Source organism: Chionomys nivalis, chromosome 25 (genome assembly GCF_950005125.1).
Source record: "Chionomys nivalis chromosome 25, mChiNiv1.1, whole genome shotgun sequence".
Lineage (NCBI taxonomy): Eukaryota > Metazoa > Chordata > Mammalia > Rodentia > Cricetidae > Chionomys > Chionomys nivalis.
The window spans coordinates 29,022,361-29,043,465 of record NC_080110.1 but is presented as its reverse complement, the minus strand read 5'-3'; the positions used below and the strand labels follow the sequence as shown (position 1 = coordinate 29,043,465).

Sequence of the window (21,105 nt, the reverse complement as noted above, 5' to 3'; positions counted from 1 at the left end):
GGAGGCAGAGGCAGGCGGATCTCTGTGAGTTCGAGACCAGCCTGGTCTACAAGAGCTAGTTCCAGGACAGGCTCCAAAACCACAGAGAAACCCTGTCTCGAAAAATCCAAAAAAAAAAAAAAAGAAAGAAAGTAGGAGACACTCCCAGTCTTGTATGTGGCCCTACTGCTCTCAGCCTGCAGTTTTTTATTTTTAATTTGAGTTCAGGCAGCCACTACCTTAGCCAGAGTCCATAGAGAGGCCTAGAAGGTGTCTGCATCCAGTATAGGTCTGCCTCAGGTCAGTTCTAAATTATTCTACTCTGGAGTCAAACACCTCAGTCTTACCCTGTCCCAAAGAACTTGCTGCCCCTCAGCCTGCTCAGCCCTTGAGGGCCACTGATGTCTCCTGGGCATAACTTCTTTGATCTCTCATCCAGGAGGCCAACCCTGACTGGAGGAGGCTTACCAAGCCAGTACAGGACGTGCCGCGGCCTTGAGGAAAACATGAAACGCGTAGGTTTGTCATCTGCCGTTAGCCACGGGTCTGCCCTTCAGAGACGGCCACTGACCTGGTCCTCACCCCCAAATCTTTGGTACAGAATGACCCAGCCTTGTTGTGTGAGGCCTACAGTTATGTTTGAAGTTTAAATTATTGTGCTTAAGAGATCTAGAAAACAAAAAATGCCCGTAAGCCCCACTTGCCCAAAGACAGACAACTTGCTGGAATGCTGGGGCTCACGTAAGATAGCAAGCCACGCTTTCACATCTGTATACAGGGTTGGTTGCCCCATCTGCACGGGATGTGCTTGATCACATGTAGGTAGGAAGTCCATCAGGATGTATCCTTGTCCCCAATCAGACGAAGGCAGGAAGTGGGTAGCCTTGTGGGGTTTGCCTCTGTAAGCACCTGACATAATTTGCAGCATTCTATGGGAATCGCAGGTATGGACCTGGCCAGTGTCTATACCAGTATTTAATAAAGCTTGCTTCATATTTGGCTTGAAAATTATGGTAGCGGTCTTATGCTTGCCCAGTGGGATCAGCAGTTGGTGTGACAATACCCTCTTTACCTGCATAGCTGGCCAGCATCGGTAAATAGCGGGACACAGAGATGCACCCGTTGCTCCCCTCTCTAGGGAGCCTTTGCACCCGATTTCTGTACAGACCTTCTAAACAGGGACGAGGTCTCTCGTAACCCAAGAAGGCACCCAGCCTTGCTCTATCCCTGCAGCTTATGCAATGCTGGGTGTGGTCCCTCAAGACACACACCCAGATTGCTTCCTCCTCCCCTCCGATTTTCTGTAAGCTCTCTGTTGCCTGGGATAGCTCTCTCTGCAAGCTCTGCCGCTGGCCTTCTCCACAGCTTCACCCCGCTCTCCTTACAATCATCTCCCTGGGATCTGAGACTCTGCCCGAGCTCCTCCCGCATTCCCAGCGGGTTCTTTGTGGTCCAGCCTCCTCTTGTCTGACTGTCCGACTGTCTCAGAGTGCCTCCAGTCGGAGCTGTCCACTCCCTAACCTCCCTGTTGCTGCTGTCTTGCCTCCGGATTTTTCTCGCCATCTGCTGTTGTCTGTCCTTGGCCCCATACCTTCGAATCGTTTTGACGTCTGCCCTCTTATCCTTCTGGAGATCTAATTAGCCACAGTGACAAATGACTTAATAGCCTGGTCCCTGCACTGCCACCTGCCCTGCCCTGCCCTCAGTTTTCTCAGTTCATCAATCCACCTAGAGTGTGCAGCATCTTGGGACAGAAGGGAAGACACCCTTCCCCAGCAGCCTTTGTCTCTTCCGTATTGGACTCCTGTGACTGCCTGGCCCCCAGGGGGTAGGGTGGGCAGAATACTGGGTTGGTTTCTGGTAGATGATTTTCATGTTTTGTTTGAGACAGAATCCTACGTAGCCCAGATTGACTAGCTATTATAGCTGAGGATGACCTTTGAACTCTTGATCCTCCCAAGTGCTAAGATTACAAATGTGTGCCACCCACCCAGCTGTTTAGAGTCTTCCTACTTTTTAGAAGCTGAAACTCCTATCTCCAGCCTCCCTCCCCTACAGAGACGCCTCATGGCCTCTGGAGTCAGCAGCAAGTCACACCCAGCCTGGGAAAACCCTGTGTGTTTTATCCTCTCTCGTGATGGAGACTCCCTCCACACCTCCAAAGAAGATAGATGGTCGTGGTGGCACCCAGTAGTGGCAGGTGGGGTGTCATAGCTTGGCAAGTTTAGGCTAGGCCAGCCAGCGCTACTAGTGAGACTCTGTCACAAAACTAACCTAAATTAATTCAAGGTTTCAAAGAGCGGATGCCCTGGAGTTCATTTCTCCTCGGATTTGGCGACTCAATTCAGCTTTTGTTTGCTTTGTATTAGTGACTTTGTCTTTTTCTTTCTTTCTTTTCAGAAAATAGAAATTAAATTTATTGACATGCCTGAATGCATTGTAGATGGTTTTGATCCCTCGACGGGAGGTAAAAGCGGGGTGGGGTTTCCTTAAGAGCTCAGATCGGGGCTAAGCTCCCCTTTGCCCTCTCACGCCCCTTCCCAGATTGCACTTGAACTCACGCTACTATGAATTTCTCAATTTTTGGTTCCCATCCCTGAAAGGTCAAGGAGAGAGATGGAAGCAGTCACCAGGGCAATCATTTTGTCAGAGGTGACACACTTCAGGTTGGACTTGAATTTCTTGCATCTGAGCTAATTGCTGTGCTGAGGCATCCACCTATAAAATTACAGAGCGGCTCACCCAGAGGCTCTGTGTCTATTGCAGGTCCCGGAGCTCTCTGTGGGCTCTGGCAGGCTGCCTGCTGGGTTCTAGGGACCAACGTATTCTACCAGTTCCTGGGCCCATCCTTGGACATCGGCTCCAATGGCGGCCCTCACAGACCTCTCTTTTATGTACCGCTGGTTCAAAAATTGCAATCTGGTTCGAAACCTCTCAGAGAAGTACGTCTTCATCACGGGCTGCGACTCTGGCTTTGGGAACCTGCTGGCCAGACAACTGGTTGACCGGGGCATGAAAGTGCTCGCTGCTTGCCTCACGGAGGAGGGGGCCCAGAAACTCCAGCAGGACACCTCCTACCAGCTGCAGACCATCCTCCTAGATGTCACCAAGACTGAGAGCATCAAGGCCGCAGCCCAGTGGGTGAGGGACCAAGTGGGCGAGCAAGGTGGGGTGAACTGCATTCCTTAACATTCTCTCTCTCTCTCTCTCTCTCTCTCTCTCCCTGGGACCTGACATGCAAACGGAGTTGGAGAGATGACTAGGAAGCAGGCCAAGAGCCTCTGGTGCGGTTGAATCTGGAATCGTGGCATGGTTTGGCCAGCTGACACGAGGAAACAACATCCTGAGGACATTTTCTCCTCAGAGGTTCAGGACAGGGGCAGCATCTGGAATGTTCCGAATGTTCAAACCTCTAAAGATGGAGGTGCCTTTTGGAGACTTCAGGAGTCCCAGATTGGCTCTCATAGAAGCGCAGTCACAGTTCTTGGAGGGCTGAGGCTAGGAGCAGCAAGGAAGGGGCGAGAGGTGGAATCCCACGGGTGGGGTGGGCCCATTTCTTCTGTACGTCCTCCAGCAGGGGCTTTCTCCCTTTAGGAGATGAACCTATGTTGGGGCTGTACCAAGAGTACATGGGGACTTTCTTGCCTGGTGAACTCGTGGCATACAGGATTGCTTAGTTACAGGAACGGAGACTATGGGGAAGCTTTTGCTTCCGAAAACTCGCTAGGCCTCTGCCCAGAGCTCTAGCATTTAGCCCTGGTTAGTACATAATGCATTTTAAAAACTATGCTCTTATTATGATTAGTGTGTGTGTGTGTGTGTGTGTGTGTGTGTGTGTGTGTAGAGAAGAGGCCAAAAGAGGCATTGGTTCTGTGGATCAGGAGTTACAGAAAAAGAAAACAGAGTAAGAAAAAAACTGTGTGGAAGTCAGAGGATAGGGTCTTGGAAGTCAGTTCCCTCACCATGTGAGCCCTGGGATTGAACTCCGGTCACCAGGCTTGTGTTGCAGACACTCTTATCTGCTGAGCCGTACTTCGGCCCCTTTTTTCTTTAGCATCCGTTTTCTCTGCGGGAATAAAGCCTCCTGAGAGTGGGCCTATGTCCCTCACTCATTCCGTGTCCTTAGTACCTAGGACAATATCTGGCACCCAGAAAGGTGCTTGATAAATATTTGTCGACTGAGTTAGCAATGAATAATTCAACAGGGTGAGTCTTGTCCGCCATGCTGCCTCAGCCTGTTCCCTGCACCCAGCCTGCAGCCATTCGTGACCATGACTCACTGGGTGTAGCAGTCTCCTGTTGATGCAACAAATCCATGCAAATGCAGTGGCTTAGACAGCGCGCATTTATTACCCCATAGTCCAAAATGGTTCTCACTAGTCAATGTCTCAACAGAGCTGGTTCTTTTGCGGGATCTGGGGCAGAACTCACTTACAGGGTTTTCCTCCCTCGGAGGCTGCCGGCATTCCTCAGCTCATGGTTCTTCCAGTAAGCTTGAGCCATGTCCTTTCTATGCTCTTTCATTTCTCTGCTTCTCTGGCCCCTGCTTTCTTCTTCCAGTTTAGTCTCCTATGGTTACGTGGCCTTACCTGGTGACCTTGGGATAATGTCACTTGATTAGCCACCGTCCTTCCACCTATAGCCTTAATCCTCCCTTCCCCGTGCACCCTAACACAAAGATGTGCACCTGGGGTGGCGACATCTTTGGGGGACTGATATTCTTCATGTGCCACTTGGGCAGCATCTTCCGTGGAAGAAGCACTAGGGACTGGGTGAGGTGATGCACCCCAGCATCCCAGAGCTCAAGACACTGAGACGGAGGATAGTCGGGCTCCTGTGAGCACAGCCTGGAGCTGTGAGCCCTGATCTGATCATTCTCTAGTTATTCTCTATCGGAAAACAAACACTATCAGAGGTGTGGGTGGTCTGTGGCCCCCCTCTAGAGCAATAGCACTCAAATGTCATCATCTTTGAGTCTCAGGAGCTTCATCTTCTCCTCTGCTAAGAGAGTTCCCTTAGCCGGAAAGGCTCTGAGTCCTGCCAGTCAGTTCTCCTCCTGGAGCCTCTCCAGCCTGAAGAGGGGATAAGATGGGGAGAGGCATGGCTTAGGGGGGACTCCAGAGCCAGGGTCAGAACTGATGGTCACATCCAGATCTGCCCTTGGGAGAGGGAGCACACCGTAGCACTCAGGAAGGGGTCTCGGGGCTTGTCTTAATCAAAATGGGACTGTACCAGAGAAAAGAACAGAAGGGTCATGGAGTCCCTGGGGAAAGAAGAGGCTTGAACTGTTTTTATCACCTCCCAGGTGGCATTTCACTCAAAAGCTCAACTCATAAAACAGCCCCACCCCCAGCAGGCTTGTGGAAACAGCTGTCCTGGTGCTGTCTGATCAGAAACCCAAGGCCCAGGGAGGGAAGGGGCTTGTCCAAGGTCGGAATCAGAGCCAGACCTGAGCCCTGGGTTTCTTCAACCCCAAGGCCCCGCAGAGCTGGTTGACCACACCTAGTCCTACCTTCCTGATCTGAGAGAACCTCACCCCTTTGCCACAAGTACCATAGTGTGTGTTCTTCTGTACTTTTCTATAAATACTCCAAGCTCAGTCTTGTCTCTGGTCTCTGGGCTTCTGGAGGTGTAAAATTCCCAACTTGTTCATTTTATGTCTCCTTTACTTAAGTGACAACACAGAGCAGAGACTGGATGAATGAATGAATGAATGAATGAATGAATGAATGAGGTTTGCTAGGCGAATAGGCGAAGAGCTGGAAACTTGGAAGAGTAGATAAAAGAATGTGTGTTTGAGAAACCAAGCACTGACCCATTTGCATGAAAATGGCATCTCTTCCCCGTACCTTGTGGCTTCAGGGCCACTGGCTGCACACAGTCTTGTTTATAGTAGGTACAGAGCCCAGTTTAGTTGGCAGACCACAGGAATCAGGGAAATAAAAAGCATCCCACCGGGAACATCGAACACTTTGGCCTTGGGCTTGCTCTCCCTGCTCTCCAAGCCACACCCTCCTTGAGTGTCTGCCCACTGTCCACCGGCTAAGCCACCCATGGACGGTGAGCTGTTGTCTGGTGTCCCACGGAACTCTTCCAGAGAACTTGCTGATCCCTGTATGGTTCTCTCTTCCTTTGTCTCTCCCCGCAGGCCTCTGGGCCCTAGTGAACAATGCTGGTGTGGGCCTGCCTAGTGGCCCCAATGAATGGCTGACCAAAGAAGACTTCGTGAAAGTGATCAACGTGAACCTGGTGGGACTGATTGAAGTCACCCTGAACATGCTGCCTATGGTCAAGAAAGCCCGGGGCAGGGTGGTCAACATGTCCAGTTCCGGTGGGCGCGTGGCCGTCATCGGTGGTGGCTACTGTGTCTCCAAGTTTGGTGTTGAAGCCTTCTCTGATAGCATCAGGTGAGTGGGTCCTGGGACCAAACCAAATGGGGGTCTCGGGGCCTGAGTGGGTCAGTGTATAGGCAGGGGAGTTCTGGGAAAAAGAATCTCAAACAGGACCAAGGGGAGAAGTCAGGAGGAGGGAGCCCTGTGGAATGAGGACAGAAGACATCATATAGATCTTCCCTTGGGCAGACCCGGAGTGAGGCAAACCCTGTTAAATCACAGTGGGGCGGGGGGGGGGGGGGGGGGGAGGAGAGAGGAGAAGAGAAGAGGGGGGAGAGAGAGAGAGAGAGAGCAAGCACATAGGGGGAGGCCTGGAACAGAGGTGCCTCTGGAAGCCCCTCAGAAGATGTGGGCCTTTGTGCAGATTCCCTTATCCCTTTAGTCACTTGGTAACTGGGGTGACTGGGGTAGGACTGGGTGGAAAGAACCTGGGAGGAGGCAGGACCTTGGCCTAGATTCTCTACGGATTTCCTGTTGGTTTTGCCTAATGCGGATTGCTCCAGGCTACTGGATCAGTTTGGGAAAGGGCTGAGGCCTCAAGGAAAGCCATTTGCATAAAGGCAATGTTGAAATTAGCTCTGGCCGTGGGCTGAACACCTCCAGGTTTTGGGAGGGACAGGTCTCTCCAAAGGTGTCTCTGATGCCTGTCATTCTGAGGCTAGACCGAATGCAACTCTTGATCCCACAGGCGAGAGCTTCATTTCTTTGGGGTGAAGGTCAGCATTATAGAGCCGGGGAACTACCGGACATCCATCCTGGGCCAGGAAACTCTGCAATCACGCATGAAGAAGCTGTGGGATCGGCTGCCGCAGGAGACCCGGGATAGCTACGGAGAGGAGTATTTCCGTGTCTGTGAGTCTCCAGGAGGAAGCGGGCTCTCTGAGGAAGCTGTGGGGATTTGGGAGTCACTGGCTGAATTTCAGTTTACAGAGGATGAGACAGAGCCCCAGAGATTATCCATACAGTTAGTAACAAAACTGGAGTTTGAGATTAGAATCCAGGTCGCAGGGCCACAGCTGCGGGGAAGGTGGGGATGGGTGGAAAGATGCTGTCTGCTCTGGCACAGCTCCTCCAAACATCGGTGCAGGTGGATCTTGTGAAAACACACTGAGAGGAGAATAGAAAAAAAAAAAAAAAAAAAAACAGGACAAAGAGCATGCATGTGGGAACCAGACCTTCTGCTGGGAGTCCAGGCTTTGTCTGCCACTTGTGAGCATGGACATTGTTTTCTGTTTGCTTGTTTGTTTTGTAGTGGTGTCATTGTTTTCTTTTTAAAAGTTTGTTGTTGTTATGTTTTGTTTTTACTGAGGCAGGGTCTCTGGTAGCTAAGGCTGTCTTAAAACTTCCTATTTGCTGAGGATGACTTGAGCTCTGGACCTTCCTGCTTCTGTTTCTAGATTCTGTAATCCCAGGCGTACACCACCACGCCCAGCCTGACGGACCATTTCGTGCCTCAGTTTCCCACCTGTACAGGGAGCTTAAAGATAGCACATAGGTCTTTAGGGGAACACTTAAGATCCAAACTACAACAATATAAGTCAGTCAAGCCCATGGCACGTCTGAACTGCCCAGGAATAGGAGTGTGTGCTTGGAGACAGTTTTCCTGGGCATTATATGTCTACAGCGATGCAAGGCAAGGCAGGAAAACTGAGAAACGCTCTCCACTGGGGACACCTTTCACTGCAAGACTATCGCACGTCAGACACTGGGGTGGACAGAATAGCACACTTGCCCCTTGCTGCCTGTAGCTGACAATAAATATCACACACATTTAGTGACAATGATGATTAAATGTCATTGCAGAGAAATAAGGCTATGAAGGAAGGCCAAGAGGGGGCTGGAGCCTGAATTCAGACTCTGGTATAAAAGGAGCTTTTGCTGGGGTAGCTTGAGGAGTCGGAGCTGGGTGCTGGTGGGTCGTGGAAAGGGAAGATGGGGAATTTATAATTATAAGCCTCAGAGGGCTCTGAGACAGGACATTTATTTTGAGGGCATTTAAGGAAACCAGCAGGCAGGGAGCAGTGAGGGGCAGCTGAGGGAGCATCAGACAGAGCCATCTGCTCTGTGGTCTCAAGTTTTCTCTGGTGGCTGCAGACTTCCAGGGGAGACAGGATGGTGGTTCCAACAGGACAGGAAGCAGAAGTGGGGAGAAGTCTGGATGCCTGGAATGTTTTAGGCCAGCAGTCGCTGTGTGAGGAGGAGCCACGTAGGATGGAGGGCTGGGTTTATGTTGATGAACCCGGTAGGGGACAGTCTCGTTCTCTGTTGGTTAGGGGAAAGGTTTACCTGGTGGGGGCACAACCTCCTTCATTGTTGGTTAGGGTTGATTTCGTTCACTGTTGGTAAGGTTGATTTCGTTCCTTAAAGAAACTAGTCTTTCTGTTCTGCACATAACAGCAGCCTGTATGGAGAAGGGTGCCCTCAGGCAGGACATCAGATAGAACCTTGGGGCACCGAGTGAAGGAAAGTCTACCCAAACCATTTAAGTAGAAAGGAATTTCTTGCAACAGTGTTCTCTGGGTACAATCAGATTGTACCCGGAATCTGATCAGATTGCTACGGAATGTTACGGTTAGGATCTGGTCTGGTTCCCTAGCTTCTAAACAGAGCTAAGAATCCTGTCCAGCACCTCTCTGTGAGTTAAGAAACTCATCCTGACCTGGAGGTCCCATTGCGGGATCACGGGCTCAGAGGAACGTAAGGCTGGCTCTGATTGGCTCAGGCTGGGTCATGTGCCCACGGATCCCACAGAGGGAAATCTGCAGCTGTTGGAAGGACTGGATTAGGTGGTAGAGGGAATGAATTATGTAATCCTTTGCGGGATTCTTAAACAACGGGCCAAATTATTTACAGACCTACTCTGAGGCTGGGGCGCAATGTAGGTTTAGTCAGTCTCTAGAAACTTCACTGGGGAATACCTATGCAGACAGAGACTGTGGAGTTTCCAAGGGGTCCTTGAAGGAAGATGCAGAGAGGCAAACTTCCCTTAAAGCCACTTGTCAGACAATGGGGGGGGGGAGGTGTTAATAACTGTGCTAAAGAACAGTAAGAGTTGGATTGCTAAACGCCCTAGGCTAATTTACCTATTATTCCACACTGATTTTTCGAGAACAGATGATAAGTGCTTTTAGATAAACATTTCCAGCTCTGCAGAGGAGATCTGAGAGCAAATCCCTCACACCCAGAACATAACGCTCTAATAGGTAGGCACAGAACACAAAGCCAAGCTGGAGTGGCTACAGAGACCCAGTTCTGCTGTGACCAATGGCCCACAAAGGTGATAATAAATCCTTTAGTTTTGCTGGGTCTCCGACAGGGACATTTCCCACAGACGTTCATGAGCAATACCTGGAGATCTGGATGTGGACAGAATCCAGGACATGATTGCATAACTCTCAGAAATGAAGGCTTATTCACCTAAGTATGATCCTCTTATGGGTTTTTAGGAGAACTGAACAAAACTGGCATAGAATGAGCCTGGCAAACTTTCGGTGGAGTTCTTCCTACCAACCTGGCAGCAGTATGAACAGGGTAGAGAGGCAGGCAAGGCGGGAAAGTTTCTGGAGATACCCACACCAGAGGACCGTGGGTCTTGTCCTGAGGCCCTAGAAGACTTTTAAAGAAGCTCAAAATAGCTGTGGGTGATAAGGGGACCAGATGGGAGGCTCCGCTGGAACTCAGAAGCTGAAGTCGCAGGCCCTGGTAGTGCAGAGACAGGGTCAAGCTCTGAGAGAGACTGGAGGAATGTTTAGGAGTGACAATCCAGTGCCAGGTTTTCTGGCTAATCCCACAGGTCCCTGGCTTTGAACCCCAGGATGGGCTCCAGATTTCCTGCGTTACTTTTAACTGTGTCTGGGGCAGAACCATGTTCAAGTGGCTCAGAGTCACCAGAGCAGGCGTGAGAACCGGAGCACAACGGTCTAGCGCTGATGGATCGCATGATAAAGTGGAGTCAGGAGGGTTAAGGAGGAGCTGAGGAGGGACAGAATATTAACTGGATTTCTTGTCTCATCTTCACCCGCTGGGAGGCCGTCAAACATTCTCCTTTAGCCACACCCTTCGTAATGAGTGTCTGTATGAAGGGAACAGACATCAAGTGTTAAGGACAAAGCGGCAAAGCCTGGGCTCGAATACTTCTTAGTGAGCTGTCTCAAGAATGCAAACTCTTTCTCAAGGGCCCACATCTAAACTGTGTGCTCTTCCCCACCATCTAGGGGAGTAAAGAGTTGTGTGGGAACTTCTGCTTCTCTTCCCATTCCATGCAAAATTGGAACTATCAATTTTTTAAGAAAACAATGTAAGAACGTACCACCTCTTGTGGCTGGACACCTCCTTCCACCTCACTGTCTGTGGGGATGTTTGCTGCCTGTCAAGGCCGGGCGCCCTCGGCTTGCACGAGTCCTGGGTCCTGAGGGGATGTGCAGAACCCAAAGCACAGCCTCACATTCACCATCCTGCCCGGGCATTGCTGGTGGGAGACCCCAACAGGTACAGCATTGGAGGTACCCTAGCTCCATTTCTAAAACGACAGCCTAATTTAAGCGAGCATGGCTCTTTGGAAGGCTGCAATATGTAGCTGAAATTCTCTACAGTTTTCTTCTCAGGAAACTCCTTAGAGGCTGTCATAAGGACTCTTGAATGCCATTGGCCAGTCCCCACCAATGATCTCTAAGTATCTTGATGCTGAGGTAACAGATGCCGTACTTACCTAGAGCAGGCCAAAGTCAGGACAACTTTGTTACTCTGTTCCCAGCTTTAACCATTGTTACTCTTTCCCGCTTCGACTCCCTGTCAGCGAAGTCTGACGGTCAAGTCCTCTTCCTCTGGAGCCCTTATTACCCTCTCTGAAGTTTGAATCCCACCCCCTATTCTGCACACCTATCTCTGTCCCAGAGTACAGGAGAAGGGACATAGTGAGGTGCCAGAGGTCTGCCCCTTATGTCATGAGCCCCAACATGCTTAAACTACTTAGACACCCACCTGTGTCTCCACGCCTGTTTGTAGAATTGCCATTTTTAAAATTTATTTATTTTTACTTAATGTATATTGGTGTTTTGCCATGAGTGTCAAGTCCCCTGGAACTGGAGTTACAGACAGTTGTGAGTCACTATGTAATGTGGGTGCTGGGAATTGAATCCGGGTCCTCTGGAAGAGCAGTCAGTGCTCTTAATCACTGAGCCATCTCTCCAGCCCCAGAATTACTCATTTTTAATACCTTTTTATTCCCCCAGATGCTTTGGTAGAAAATATGGAACATTGTGTGGTAACTAGGCACCCACCAGCCGATAGTTAACTACTTCCAGGTTTCTGTGACTATGAACCTTTCCACTCTGCCGTTAGCCGGGAATGGTCTGGGCCAAAAAGGTCTTCCAAAGGCATGTGTTAAAGGCTGGGTCCCCAAAACAACAATATTCAGAAGTCGGGGCTTTAGGGGAATGAGTGGGTCATAAGGGCTCTGATGTTATTAATGGGTCAACCCAGCTGGGCTGTAGTTCAGTGGTAGAGTACTTGCCTGGTGTGTCTGGGACTTTGTGCTCAATCCCCAGGACCACATACATCATATATACATACATGCATACATACATACATACATGCAACAAGAAAGATGGGGAAACCGGTGTGAAGTCTCACACTTGTAATTCCAGTACTTGAGAGACTAAGACAGGAGGATTGCCATGTGTGGGGGGGCTATATAGTAAGTTCCAGGCCAGTTTAGGTTACAGGGTGAGACTTTCTCCTCAAAACAAAACAAACAAGCAAAGGGTTAATCTATTGGTGATTCATACTTCCTGGGCTATGAGAGATAATGCAGATTTATCTGGCCCTCGGTGAGAGAGTGGATGTGTCCTTAGGGGCATGGCTTTGGGACTGTATGTTGTCCCTACCCCCTGTTTTCTTCATCCCTCTTTTCTTCCCTTTCCACCTCTCTTCCATCCCTTGCTCCTTCATGGACACCATGAGGAGCAGCTTTGCCTGCACCCCCTGATGCTTGGCCTCTGGCAGGCCCAGAACAGCTGGACCTCCTGGCCATGGGGCAGCCTCTGAAACTAAGAGCCAAAATAAGTCTTCCCTTTAGTTTGTTTCCCTCAGGTATTTTGACACAGAATCAGAGAGATGACAGTCATCTGTGCTATGCTCTAGGATCCGTGTGATCGCCCCCATTTTGCAGATACCCAGACACATGTTCCAGGTCAGACAGCTAGCTACTAAGTGAAGAACTGGGCTCGTTCTTTTTGTTGCTCATCTAATAAAACAGTGAGATTTCAGGACACAACTCCAGTGTTTAGAAAGAGAAATAAGATAATACAATGATCTTGTAAATAGGCGTTTGGTGAGGGACACTGTACCTAGTGTGGGAGACACACTTTAAAAGCTGGATCAGACTTCTACGAGACAGGGAGCTTGGATGGAATTCAGGGTGGGGGATTATTTTATTAAAGAATAACAGGCTTTTGTTCTATCTTCCTTTCACCCCCGATGTCTCAAACAGATACTGAAAAGTTGGCTAACTATATGCAGCTGGCACATCCAAAACTCAGCGATGTCACCAACAGCATGGAGCATGCTGTTGTCTCCAGGAGTCCCCGAATCCGCTACAACCCTGGCCTGGATGTCAAGCTTCTCTATCTCCCCCTGGCGAAGCTGCCCACGTCTGTGACAGATTTCATCTTGAGCCGATACTTGCCGAGGCCAGCAGACAGTGTTTGAGCCGGGGAGCTCAAGGGGTGGCCAGCGGGGCATGGAGGAGGGGGCAAAGGACTGTGGGATCACTGCTGGCTTATGTCTCCCCACTTCCGCTGGGGCCTCCAGAAACCTGACGTGGCCCCTGCTGATTTAGAGAGTTGCCATATGGGCCCCAAGACACCTCTCGCCAAGGCAGGTATAAGCGGCCCTGGCCCTGGAAAAGTCAAGGAGAAGAAAGCTGGCTTCTGTTGAAGGACAAGCTGTGGCCACCCTGTAAATACCACAGGATAACCTAGTCCATGGGAGACTCTCAGTCCCTCCCCACAGCTCTCACAAGCACGGGTTTGTGCATAGACAAACTGTGTAACGCGGCGATCGGAACTGCCAGCGCATATCCAGAGAATGTTCGAAGTCGTTTCCTTTCCTTTGCGTTTCTCTATCTGTAGGTGATTGGGATCCATATAACACACACTTCTTTAATCACCATTGATTAATGTTTCAAGTATTTATTGATTGCTTAATACCTACCAGGCACTGAGGATCTGAGGGTAGAGGAGGAGGAGGAAATTATGATCTTGGATTTTTTGTTGTTGTTGTTTAGTTTGTGTTTTATTTTGTTACAACAGCTACAACAAAGATAGGAAAGTAGCAACAATGTAATCGTTCCCAAGCTGACGCTTATAATCACTCAGTTAGAGTCCATATGGCTGCTGGAGAGGCAGAACTTGCTAACCAGAGGATCTGCGTTGGGTTCCCATGGTGGCCCACTACCTCCCATAATTCCAGTTCCAGGCATCTGAGGCCCTCTTCTGATCTCCACAAGCACTAAGCATGCACATAGTGTGATATGCAGACAAAACACTGCTACACATAAAATAAGATATGAAAGCTGGACATGGTGTCTCATGCCTGTAATCCCAACACTTGGGGGAGGGCGCTGAGACAGGAGGATTTTTTGTGAGTTCAAGAGCAAGCAGTTTACAAAATAAGACCCTATCTCAAGAAACAAACCCTGAAAAAAAAAAAAGAAAAAAGAAACAAACCCTGGGGAAAAAAATACATATGAATGTCAATGCTAAACAATCTGATTCAATAGACCCAAGCAGAGGCTAGGACTATAAACTGGTACCGAGGACCTAGATGAATCAATGTACCTGTGTGCACCTGGGAGTCACTGGTAGTGCCGCAGGAGAATCAGCTGACACACCCAGAGTGGGAAGCAACTTACCCAAGGGCCCCCAGCTCAGTGTCCAAACAAACAGAGCTCCAGTGTTGAGGTTCCTTTTTCTAGCTGTAGGACAGTAACTGTAACATCTTCACATATGTCATGGAACTGGATAATACATACTTTAAAAAACAGCCATGAACTTCTGGGTTATATGAAAGTCTGTTAAAAAGAAAATTTCTTCTGAGATACTGAGTATCAAACCCAGAGCTTGAGCATTCTAGGCAAGCACTCTACCCCTAAAACTACATTCCCAGCCCTCGGATTTTTAGTTAGGACTTTACCAAGTAGCTCAGGCTGAACGTGAACTTGCTATAACTTTCAATAGTCCCTCAAACTTGCGATTCTTCTGCCTCTGCTCGCAGAGTGCTGTGACTACAGACATGTGCCACCAGTCCCAACAATAGCAATTAAATAAGTAAATAAAAATGTTGAAATTCTTAATGACTATTTATGCAATAAAGCTCAAATATGATTCTTGAAAATCAAAAATGTCTTTGTGTCTCATCAACAGCTGAGTGAGGTTGGAGATAAATGTGACTTTAGGTGTCTCTGCAAACCCCTCCCAAGTCAGGCAGCTGTTGCAGGTTCTAGGAATTAGCATCCCCGTCCCTGGGAAGGGAGAGGACATATATACAATCTGCTACAGTCTGTTACCTACTATTCCCAGCACCAGATTCTGGTTCAGCAGAAGGAACTGAGGAAGGAGTAACAGAAAGCCCGCCCCCACTTGGTTTAAGTGATAGACAGTGAGAGCAGGACCCAGCTCCCAGGGCCGTGGCTCTGCACTCCCGCAGCACAGAGGCAGGAATGTCAAGGGTTGTAGCTCTTTGCTTCGCTCCTAACTCACAGGGAAGACAGCTTGCTTTCACAGCCTTCCAGAAAGGTGTTTTCTCAGAGCCCCCATTGAGGTTTCTTTTAGAATCCCTGCTGTGGATTATTATTTTAACTGGGCAAAAATGTGTTACATTTGTTTCTGCTGCATTTGTTTAATGATGTAAAGATTTGCTACATCTGTTTCATCCTGCCTGCCTAAGGCTCCTGATTGAACTAATAAAGAGCTGAACCACCAATAGCTATGCAGGAGGGATAGGCGGGGCTGGTGGGCAGAGAGACTAAGGAGGAGGAGAAGAATGGAGAGAACCAGGGAGAAATTGAGGGACATGCTGGGGACCAGAAGCCAGGCAGCCACCAGAGAGACACAAAAAGTAGTAAAAGGAAGACATACAGAAGGTAAGGAAGACATACAGAAAAGCCCCGAGGTAAAACATACATAACAAGAAACAGGTTAAGTTATAAGAACTAGTTGCCAGGCGGTGGTGGCACACGCCTTTAATCCCAGCACTCAGGAGGCAGGGGCAGGCAGATCTCTATGAGTTTGAGGCCAGGACAAGCTCCAAAGCTACAGAGAAAAACCCTGTCTCGAAAAAGCAAAGAGCTAGCAAGAAACAAGCATAAGATAAGGCCGAGCATTAATAACTAATGATAAGTCTCCATGTCATGATTTGGGTGCTGACTGGTGGCTGAAAGAGAAAAGCTGCTATCAATCCCACTGACTCAAAGTGGCTTGGGCTTGTCCTGGCCCCATCCCGATCAGTTAAGTTGACATAAACTGTGTAGCTCAGTCATAGGATGGAAGTGTTGGAGAGTTGGCCACACTGCTTACTGCCCTGGAAAAGTTCAAAATTCAAACCTCTATGCTATACTGAGAGTGTTAAACAAACGTAAGACATAGCAGCCTCAGGCATGCGTGGCATGCATACCCGTGATCCCAGCATTGGGAAGGTGGAGGCCAGGATATTGGGGGTTTACAGCCACTCTCTGTTACACAGTGTGTTTGAGGCCAGCTTGAGTCACACAAGACCCTGTCACAAACCAATGACACAGACACTGTATTATAAGGAAATTGTGTTTGACAATAGTCTGACATAGTCATATATACTTTCCCAGGCCCCTTGCTCTCCCATTTTCCCTTCCCCCGACTCAAATTGGTACCTAAATTGAGCCTTCACTAGGGCTAGATGTTTGACAGGACACAAATTCCCTTTCTCGGCTTTTATTGCCCCAACTCTGAAGTTGTTAGCGAAATTATGGACTTTAGAGAATGAAGCACAAGTGATGTCACTTCTAGACAGGCCCAATGTCTCCATGAAGCTGTCCCTTCTCCAAAGACACGAGGAGTCACTGGGTGACATCTAACGTTTCTGGGGCCGTTTCTGGAAGCACTTTGGGGACTGGCAAGACAGGTGAGCATCTGCTGTGCTCTGTGTAAGGCAGGTGAGAGTCTGGGGAAAGTCACACACTATCCTGGGTCCCACTCTACAGGACAGGCCGGAAGAGCCACCCAGGAAAGGGTATACGCATTGCCACAGCAGACGTTTCTTTAAGTAACCTGTGTGCATAGAAGGTTTCATTTCACCTCATGCCAGTAGCGTTCTAGTTTCTGTGAGGAAGAGGTCAGGCCCAGGGAGTGTCATTAGTTGCCCTACAGTGATTAACAGAGCAGACTATTTGAGTTCTAGAACCCACTCTTTACCACACCCTCTATCTCTTCTCTGTCCACCTGCTAGGGAGTGATGGGCCCTCTGTTTCCACGACACCTCCCAATAGCCTTTCTTCAGCTCATTCCTCAGCAGCCACTGCCCTTCCAGGGGCTTTTCTTTCCTGGGGAATATGATTGTCCCGTACACATACACCCCTGGAACCTCAGCAAGTTCCCAGATGTCTCTCAACCTCAAGAGAAGGTGGGAAGAAAAATAAGAGCCCAGGTGCCAGAAAGTGGCCACTCTTTGCCTGACCAGCCTTTTGGAGGCAGTTCTACACAAGGACACTCTATAAACATGAGCCCGTTGCTCTTCTGCTCAATCACATACAGGCTGTCAATGGCAAACTCAGAATAGCAAACAAAATGTTCCTGCTGGAACTTCTGATGTGATGCCGAATATAAAATGACGCAGAAGAACTGAGACTCCACAGGCAGCCCGTCAGCAGGCCTTAACACGAGGAGAGGGGACACATGTCTCTAGTGACTCTTCTAACTGTTCTAGAAAAGGAAAGATCTGATTTTTAAAATCCTTATTTCTTTAAAAATATTTATTATGAGCCGGGCGGTGGTGGCACACGCCTTTAATCCCAGCGCTGGGGAGGCAGGTGGATCTCTGTAAGTTCGAGGCCAGACTGGTCTGCAAGAGCTAGTTCCAGGACAGGCACCAAAACTACAGAGAAACCCTGTCTCAAATATATATTTGCACACACACACACACACACACACACACACACACACACTGTGCTGGGGCATGCTTGGACCGTCAGAAGACAGCTTGCAGGAATCAACAACACACACACACACACATTAACATATACACACACCATGCTGGAGCATGCTTGGAGTCAGAAGACAGCTTGTAGGAGTCAACAACACACACACATTCACATACACACACACACACACACCATGCTGGAGCATGCTTGGAGTCAGAAGACAGCTTGCAGGAGTCAACAACACACACACATTCACATACACACACACACACACACACACCATGCTGGAGCATGCTTGGAGTCAGAAGACAGCTTGCAGGAGTCAATTCTCTTCCACCATGTGGGTCCCAGACATTAAACTCAGACCCTTAAGCTTGGTGGCAAATGCATTTTCCCAGCGAGCCATCTCACAGGCCTATTTGCGGATCTATACTAAGGAGTTCTGCATGGCACTCAAGTACCTCGGGTGGTGGGGCAAGGTGCTGCGTGAGCCACCCCTGAGACGTGAACAGTTTAATGGTGAGATGTGACTCAGGTCTGGGAACCTGCTGGACAGACAGCTGAACGTGCAAGGCTTGTAGCTGCTGGCTGGAAGATGGTGCCCTCAGATGTCACCAAAACAGATAGCGAGCACCACTCTAGCTGCCCAGTGAAGTATACCTGAGAGAACTACACATGACTCTGGTTTGTTTTCTCCTAAACTGGACGCCCCTTTATTCCAAACACCAGCCTCCAAGAAGATGGCACCAACGTTCCTAATAAGAAAGAGACATCAAAATAGTAATTTGGTCCATACCCCATACTTAGTGTTGAACCCTGGCCCTTGCACATGCTAGACAAGTTCCCTGTCATTGAGCTACAACCTCTGCCCACAAGTTTTGTTCTTACTTTACGCAAAGAAACATTGCTTTTGGATCCAAGAGGACATCTGATTCCAGTTAGTCACAGTCCATGGGATGTGTGTGCTTTATTCTGCAGACGAAGCTCTTCTCCATCCTGTGGTCCCACTCAGCTATTCAATACAGACTATTCAGAACTGTGTGCTCTTTGTACAGCGCACCACAGTTTAATCAGCTTCCTTTATATACAACATTCATGTCCTATGGAAAGAAACTTGATTTCATGCTAACCATTTTAGCAGTCTGCTGCTGTGTGTTTTACGAGACAGAATCCCACTCTGTAGCCCTGGCCAGGCTGGCCTCACCCTATGGCAAACCTCCTACCTTGTCCTCCAAAGTGCTGCGATTACAGGCGTGAGTTACCACACCAGTTAGTCTGAGTGTTTTCTGGATGGGTCTTACCCCCTCGTTCCAGGGCTTTGCTCATAGCTCTGGCACAAGCTGTGGCAATGGCATTTGGGAGTTGGAATCCAGATATCTGTATGAAAATTCTCTGTGCTCTTGGACAAGTTATGAATTCCTCGTGGGTCGGTGCCTTTTCCAATGAAGTGGGAACAACAGTGTCTCCCCAAGAGGCCATGATAGAACACATGTACTGTAACACATAGAAAAGCTTTGGAGGGCTGGAGAGATGGCTCAGTGGTTAAGAGCACTGCCTGCTCTTCCAAAGGTCCTGAGTTCAATTCCCAGCAACCACATAGTGGCTTACAACCATCTGTAATGAGGTCTGGTGCCCTCTTCTGGCCTGCAGACATACACACAGACAGAACATTGTATACATAATAAATACATATTTAAAAAAAAAAAAAGAAGAAGAAAGAAAAGCTTTGGAAAAGAAGAGGGTTGGGAGATGGCTCAGTCCAGGCAAGTGTGTAGACCCGGGTTCGGATCCTCCATACCCACATAAAAGCTGGACATGATTGCCTGCATCTCTGACCCTAAACACAGGTTTGAACAGAAACGGGCAGTTCTCCAGAACTCCCTACATGTAAAACTACACAGGTTCCGTTCTGCACTCTACTCGCTATACTCTACAGGAAATAGGCTGAAAATTTAAAAACCTACAGACAGAGACAGACAGACAGGGCCATGGGGACATCCTTGAGACAAGAATGCCCACTTTACTGTGCTCAGGGGCAGCTTATATAGGCTCTGGCCACGCCCCTGCTCTGGGATCCTTCAGCTGCCGCCGACCCACCAGCCTGCCACCAGGGTCTCATGCTCAGAGCAGCTGCAGGCTGCTCAGTGCAGAGGAAAACAAGTTGTTTACAAGAAATTCAGGGTCTGGTGGTTTAAGGAGTGCCCTAGTCAATTAGGTGCCCAGGCTCAGTGAGAGACTGTTACAACTGAGCAATCAAGGAAGACACTGTTGAACATCAACCTTGGGTTTCCACATGCATGTGCACAAAACACACACACGCGGGGGGGGGGGGGGGGCGGGAGAATGGGGCTGGAACCACAGGCCAAGCAAGAGGGTCGCCATCTTATCTTCTGCGCAGAAGTGGGTCTCGGTTTACGTGGAGAAAACACTGTGTTCCTCACATGCACACCCCAGTTCCCCTTGTCTGTCCTAAAGTCATCGAGCACTTGGTCCTTGGCCCACTGACAGCAGCCAGCTTGTGAGATGGAGAATTTAGAAGAAAAGCTGTGAGCCACGGACTTCCTTTACAGGAGGCAATGAGGAAGGAGGACACTAAACTCCGGCCTTGGAGCTGCTCTGGCAGAGCCTGCCCATCACACCTGCAGTGTTTGCCTTTCAAAGGATACTAAAATTACCGTCCCAGAGTAACATTAAGGGGTTTAAATCTCCCTCTGTTGTTCATTCACTGTGACTTTGGGCAAAGTATTAACTGCTCTGTGCTTTATTTTTTCTCTCAAGCAAAACAAGGGTAATAATTGTAGCAATTTCACAGGTCATCTAAACAATTAAAAGGGTTACTAACCCAGAGGACTGCATAGCCTGCTGTAAATTGACACAGTGGTGTCTCTGATTATAACTCTTACCATTAAGTATTGTTCCCATTGGCTCAGGGTGGCTGAAAGCACTGAGGGGGGCCGTGGGTGGACACATCCTCCTGTAAGCGACACATCAACACAACCACTAACTCTGTTTGTCACGCTGCACCCCTCACTTCTGCCAGCCTGGGCCCCGTGTTTCATCTCTCCTCATTAAATCATTTCTGTTCTATGTCCACTCCCTCGCTGTGGCCTCTCTCCTTACCTGGGGAAGGGTCTCGAGAGAACTGAAGTTCCTGAGAACTAACAGTTCCTTCCAGGAGCTTTGCTCTGATAAGAAACAGAGAAAGAGAATGGAGTCGGGAGACTCCGTACCATGGGTCTGAGGAGCCAGGGCTCCTGGAGAAGTGCTTGTTTTGACATGAGGACCCAAGTTCAAGTTCCAGAACCTATAATTTTAAAAAGCTATATGAACCGGGCATGGTGGATCACGCCTTTAATCCAGCACTCAGGAGGCAGACACAGAAGGATCTCTGTGAGTTCAAGGCCAGCCTGGTCTTCATAGTGAGTTCCAGAACAGTCAGAGCTATGTAGATTCATAAGACTCATGACATGGTTATAACCCCAGTGCTGGGGAGGTGGTGACAGGTGGGAGGGTCCCTGGGGCTGGCTGGGTGGCCTACTTGATGAGTTCCAGACAGAGACATTG

The 21,105-nt window shown here is 49.0% G+C and overlaps 1 protein-coding gene across 1 annotated transcript; it reads left to right on the top strand.

Moving 5' to 3' along the window:
- The first annotated feature begins 2,844 nt into the window (after nt 1-2,844).
- Sdr9c7 (short chain dehydrogenase/reductase family 9C member 7) lies at nt 2,845-13,079 on the top strand. The gene is made up of 4 exons (XM_057758014.1): nt 2,845-3,145; nt 6,128-6,386; nt 7,060-7,223; nt 12,862-13,079. The coding sequence occupies exons 1-4, from the start codon at nt 2,845-2,847 to the stop codon at nt 13,077-13,079; spliced, it is 942 nt and encodes a 313-aa protein (XP_057613997.1).
- Nucleotides 13,080-21,105: the final 8,026 nt, after the last annotated feature.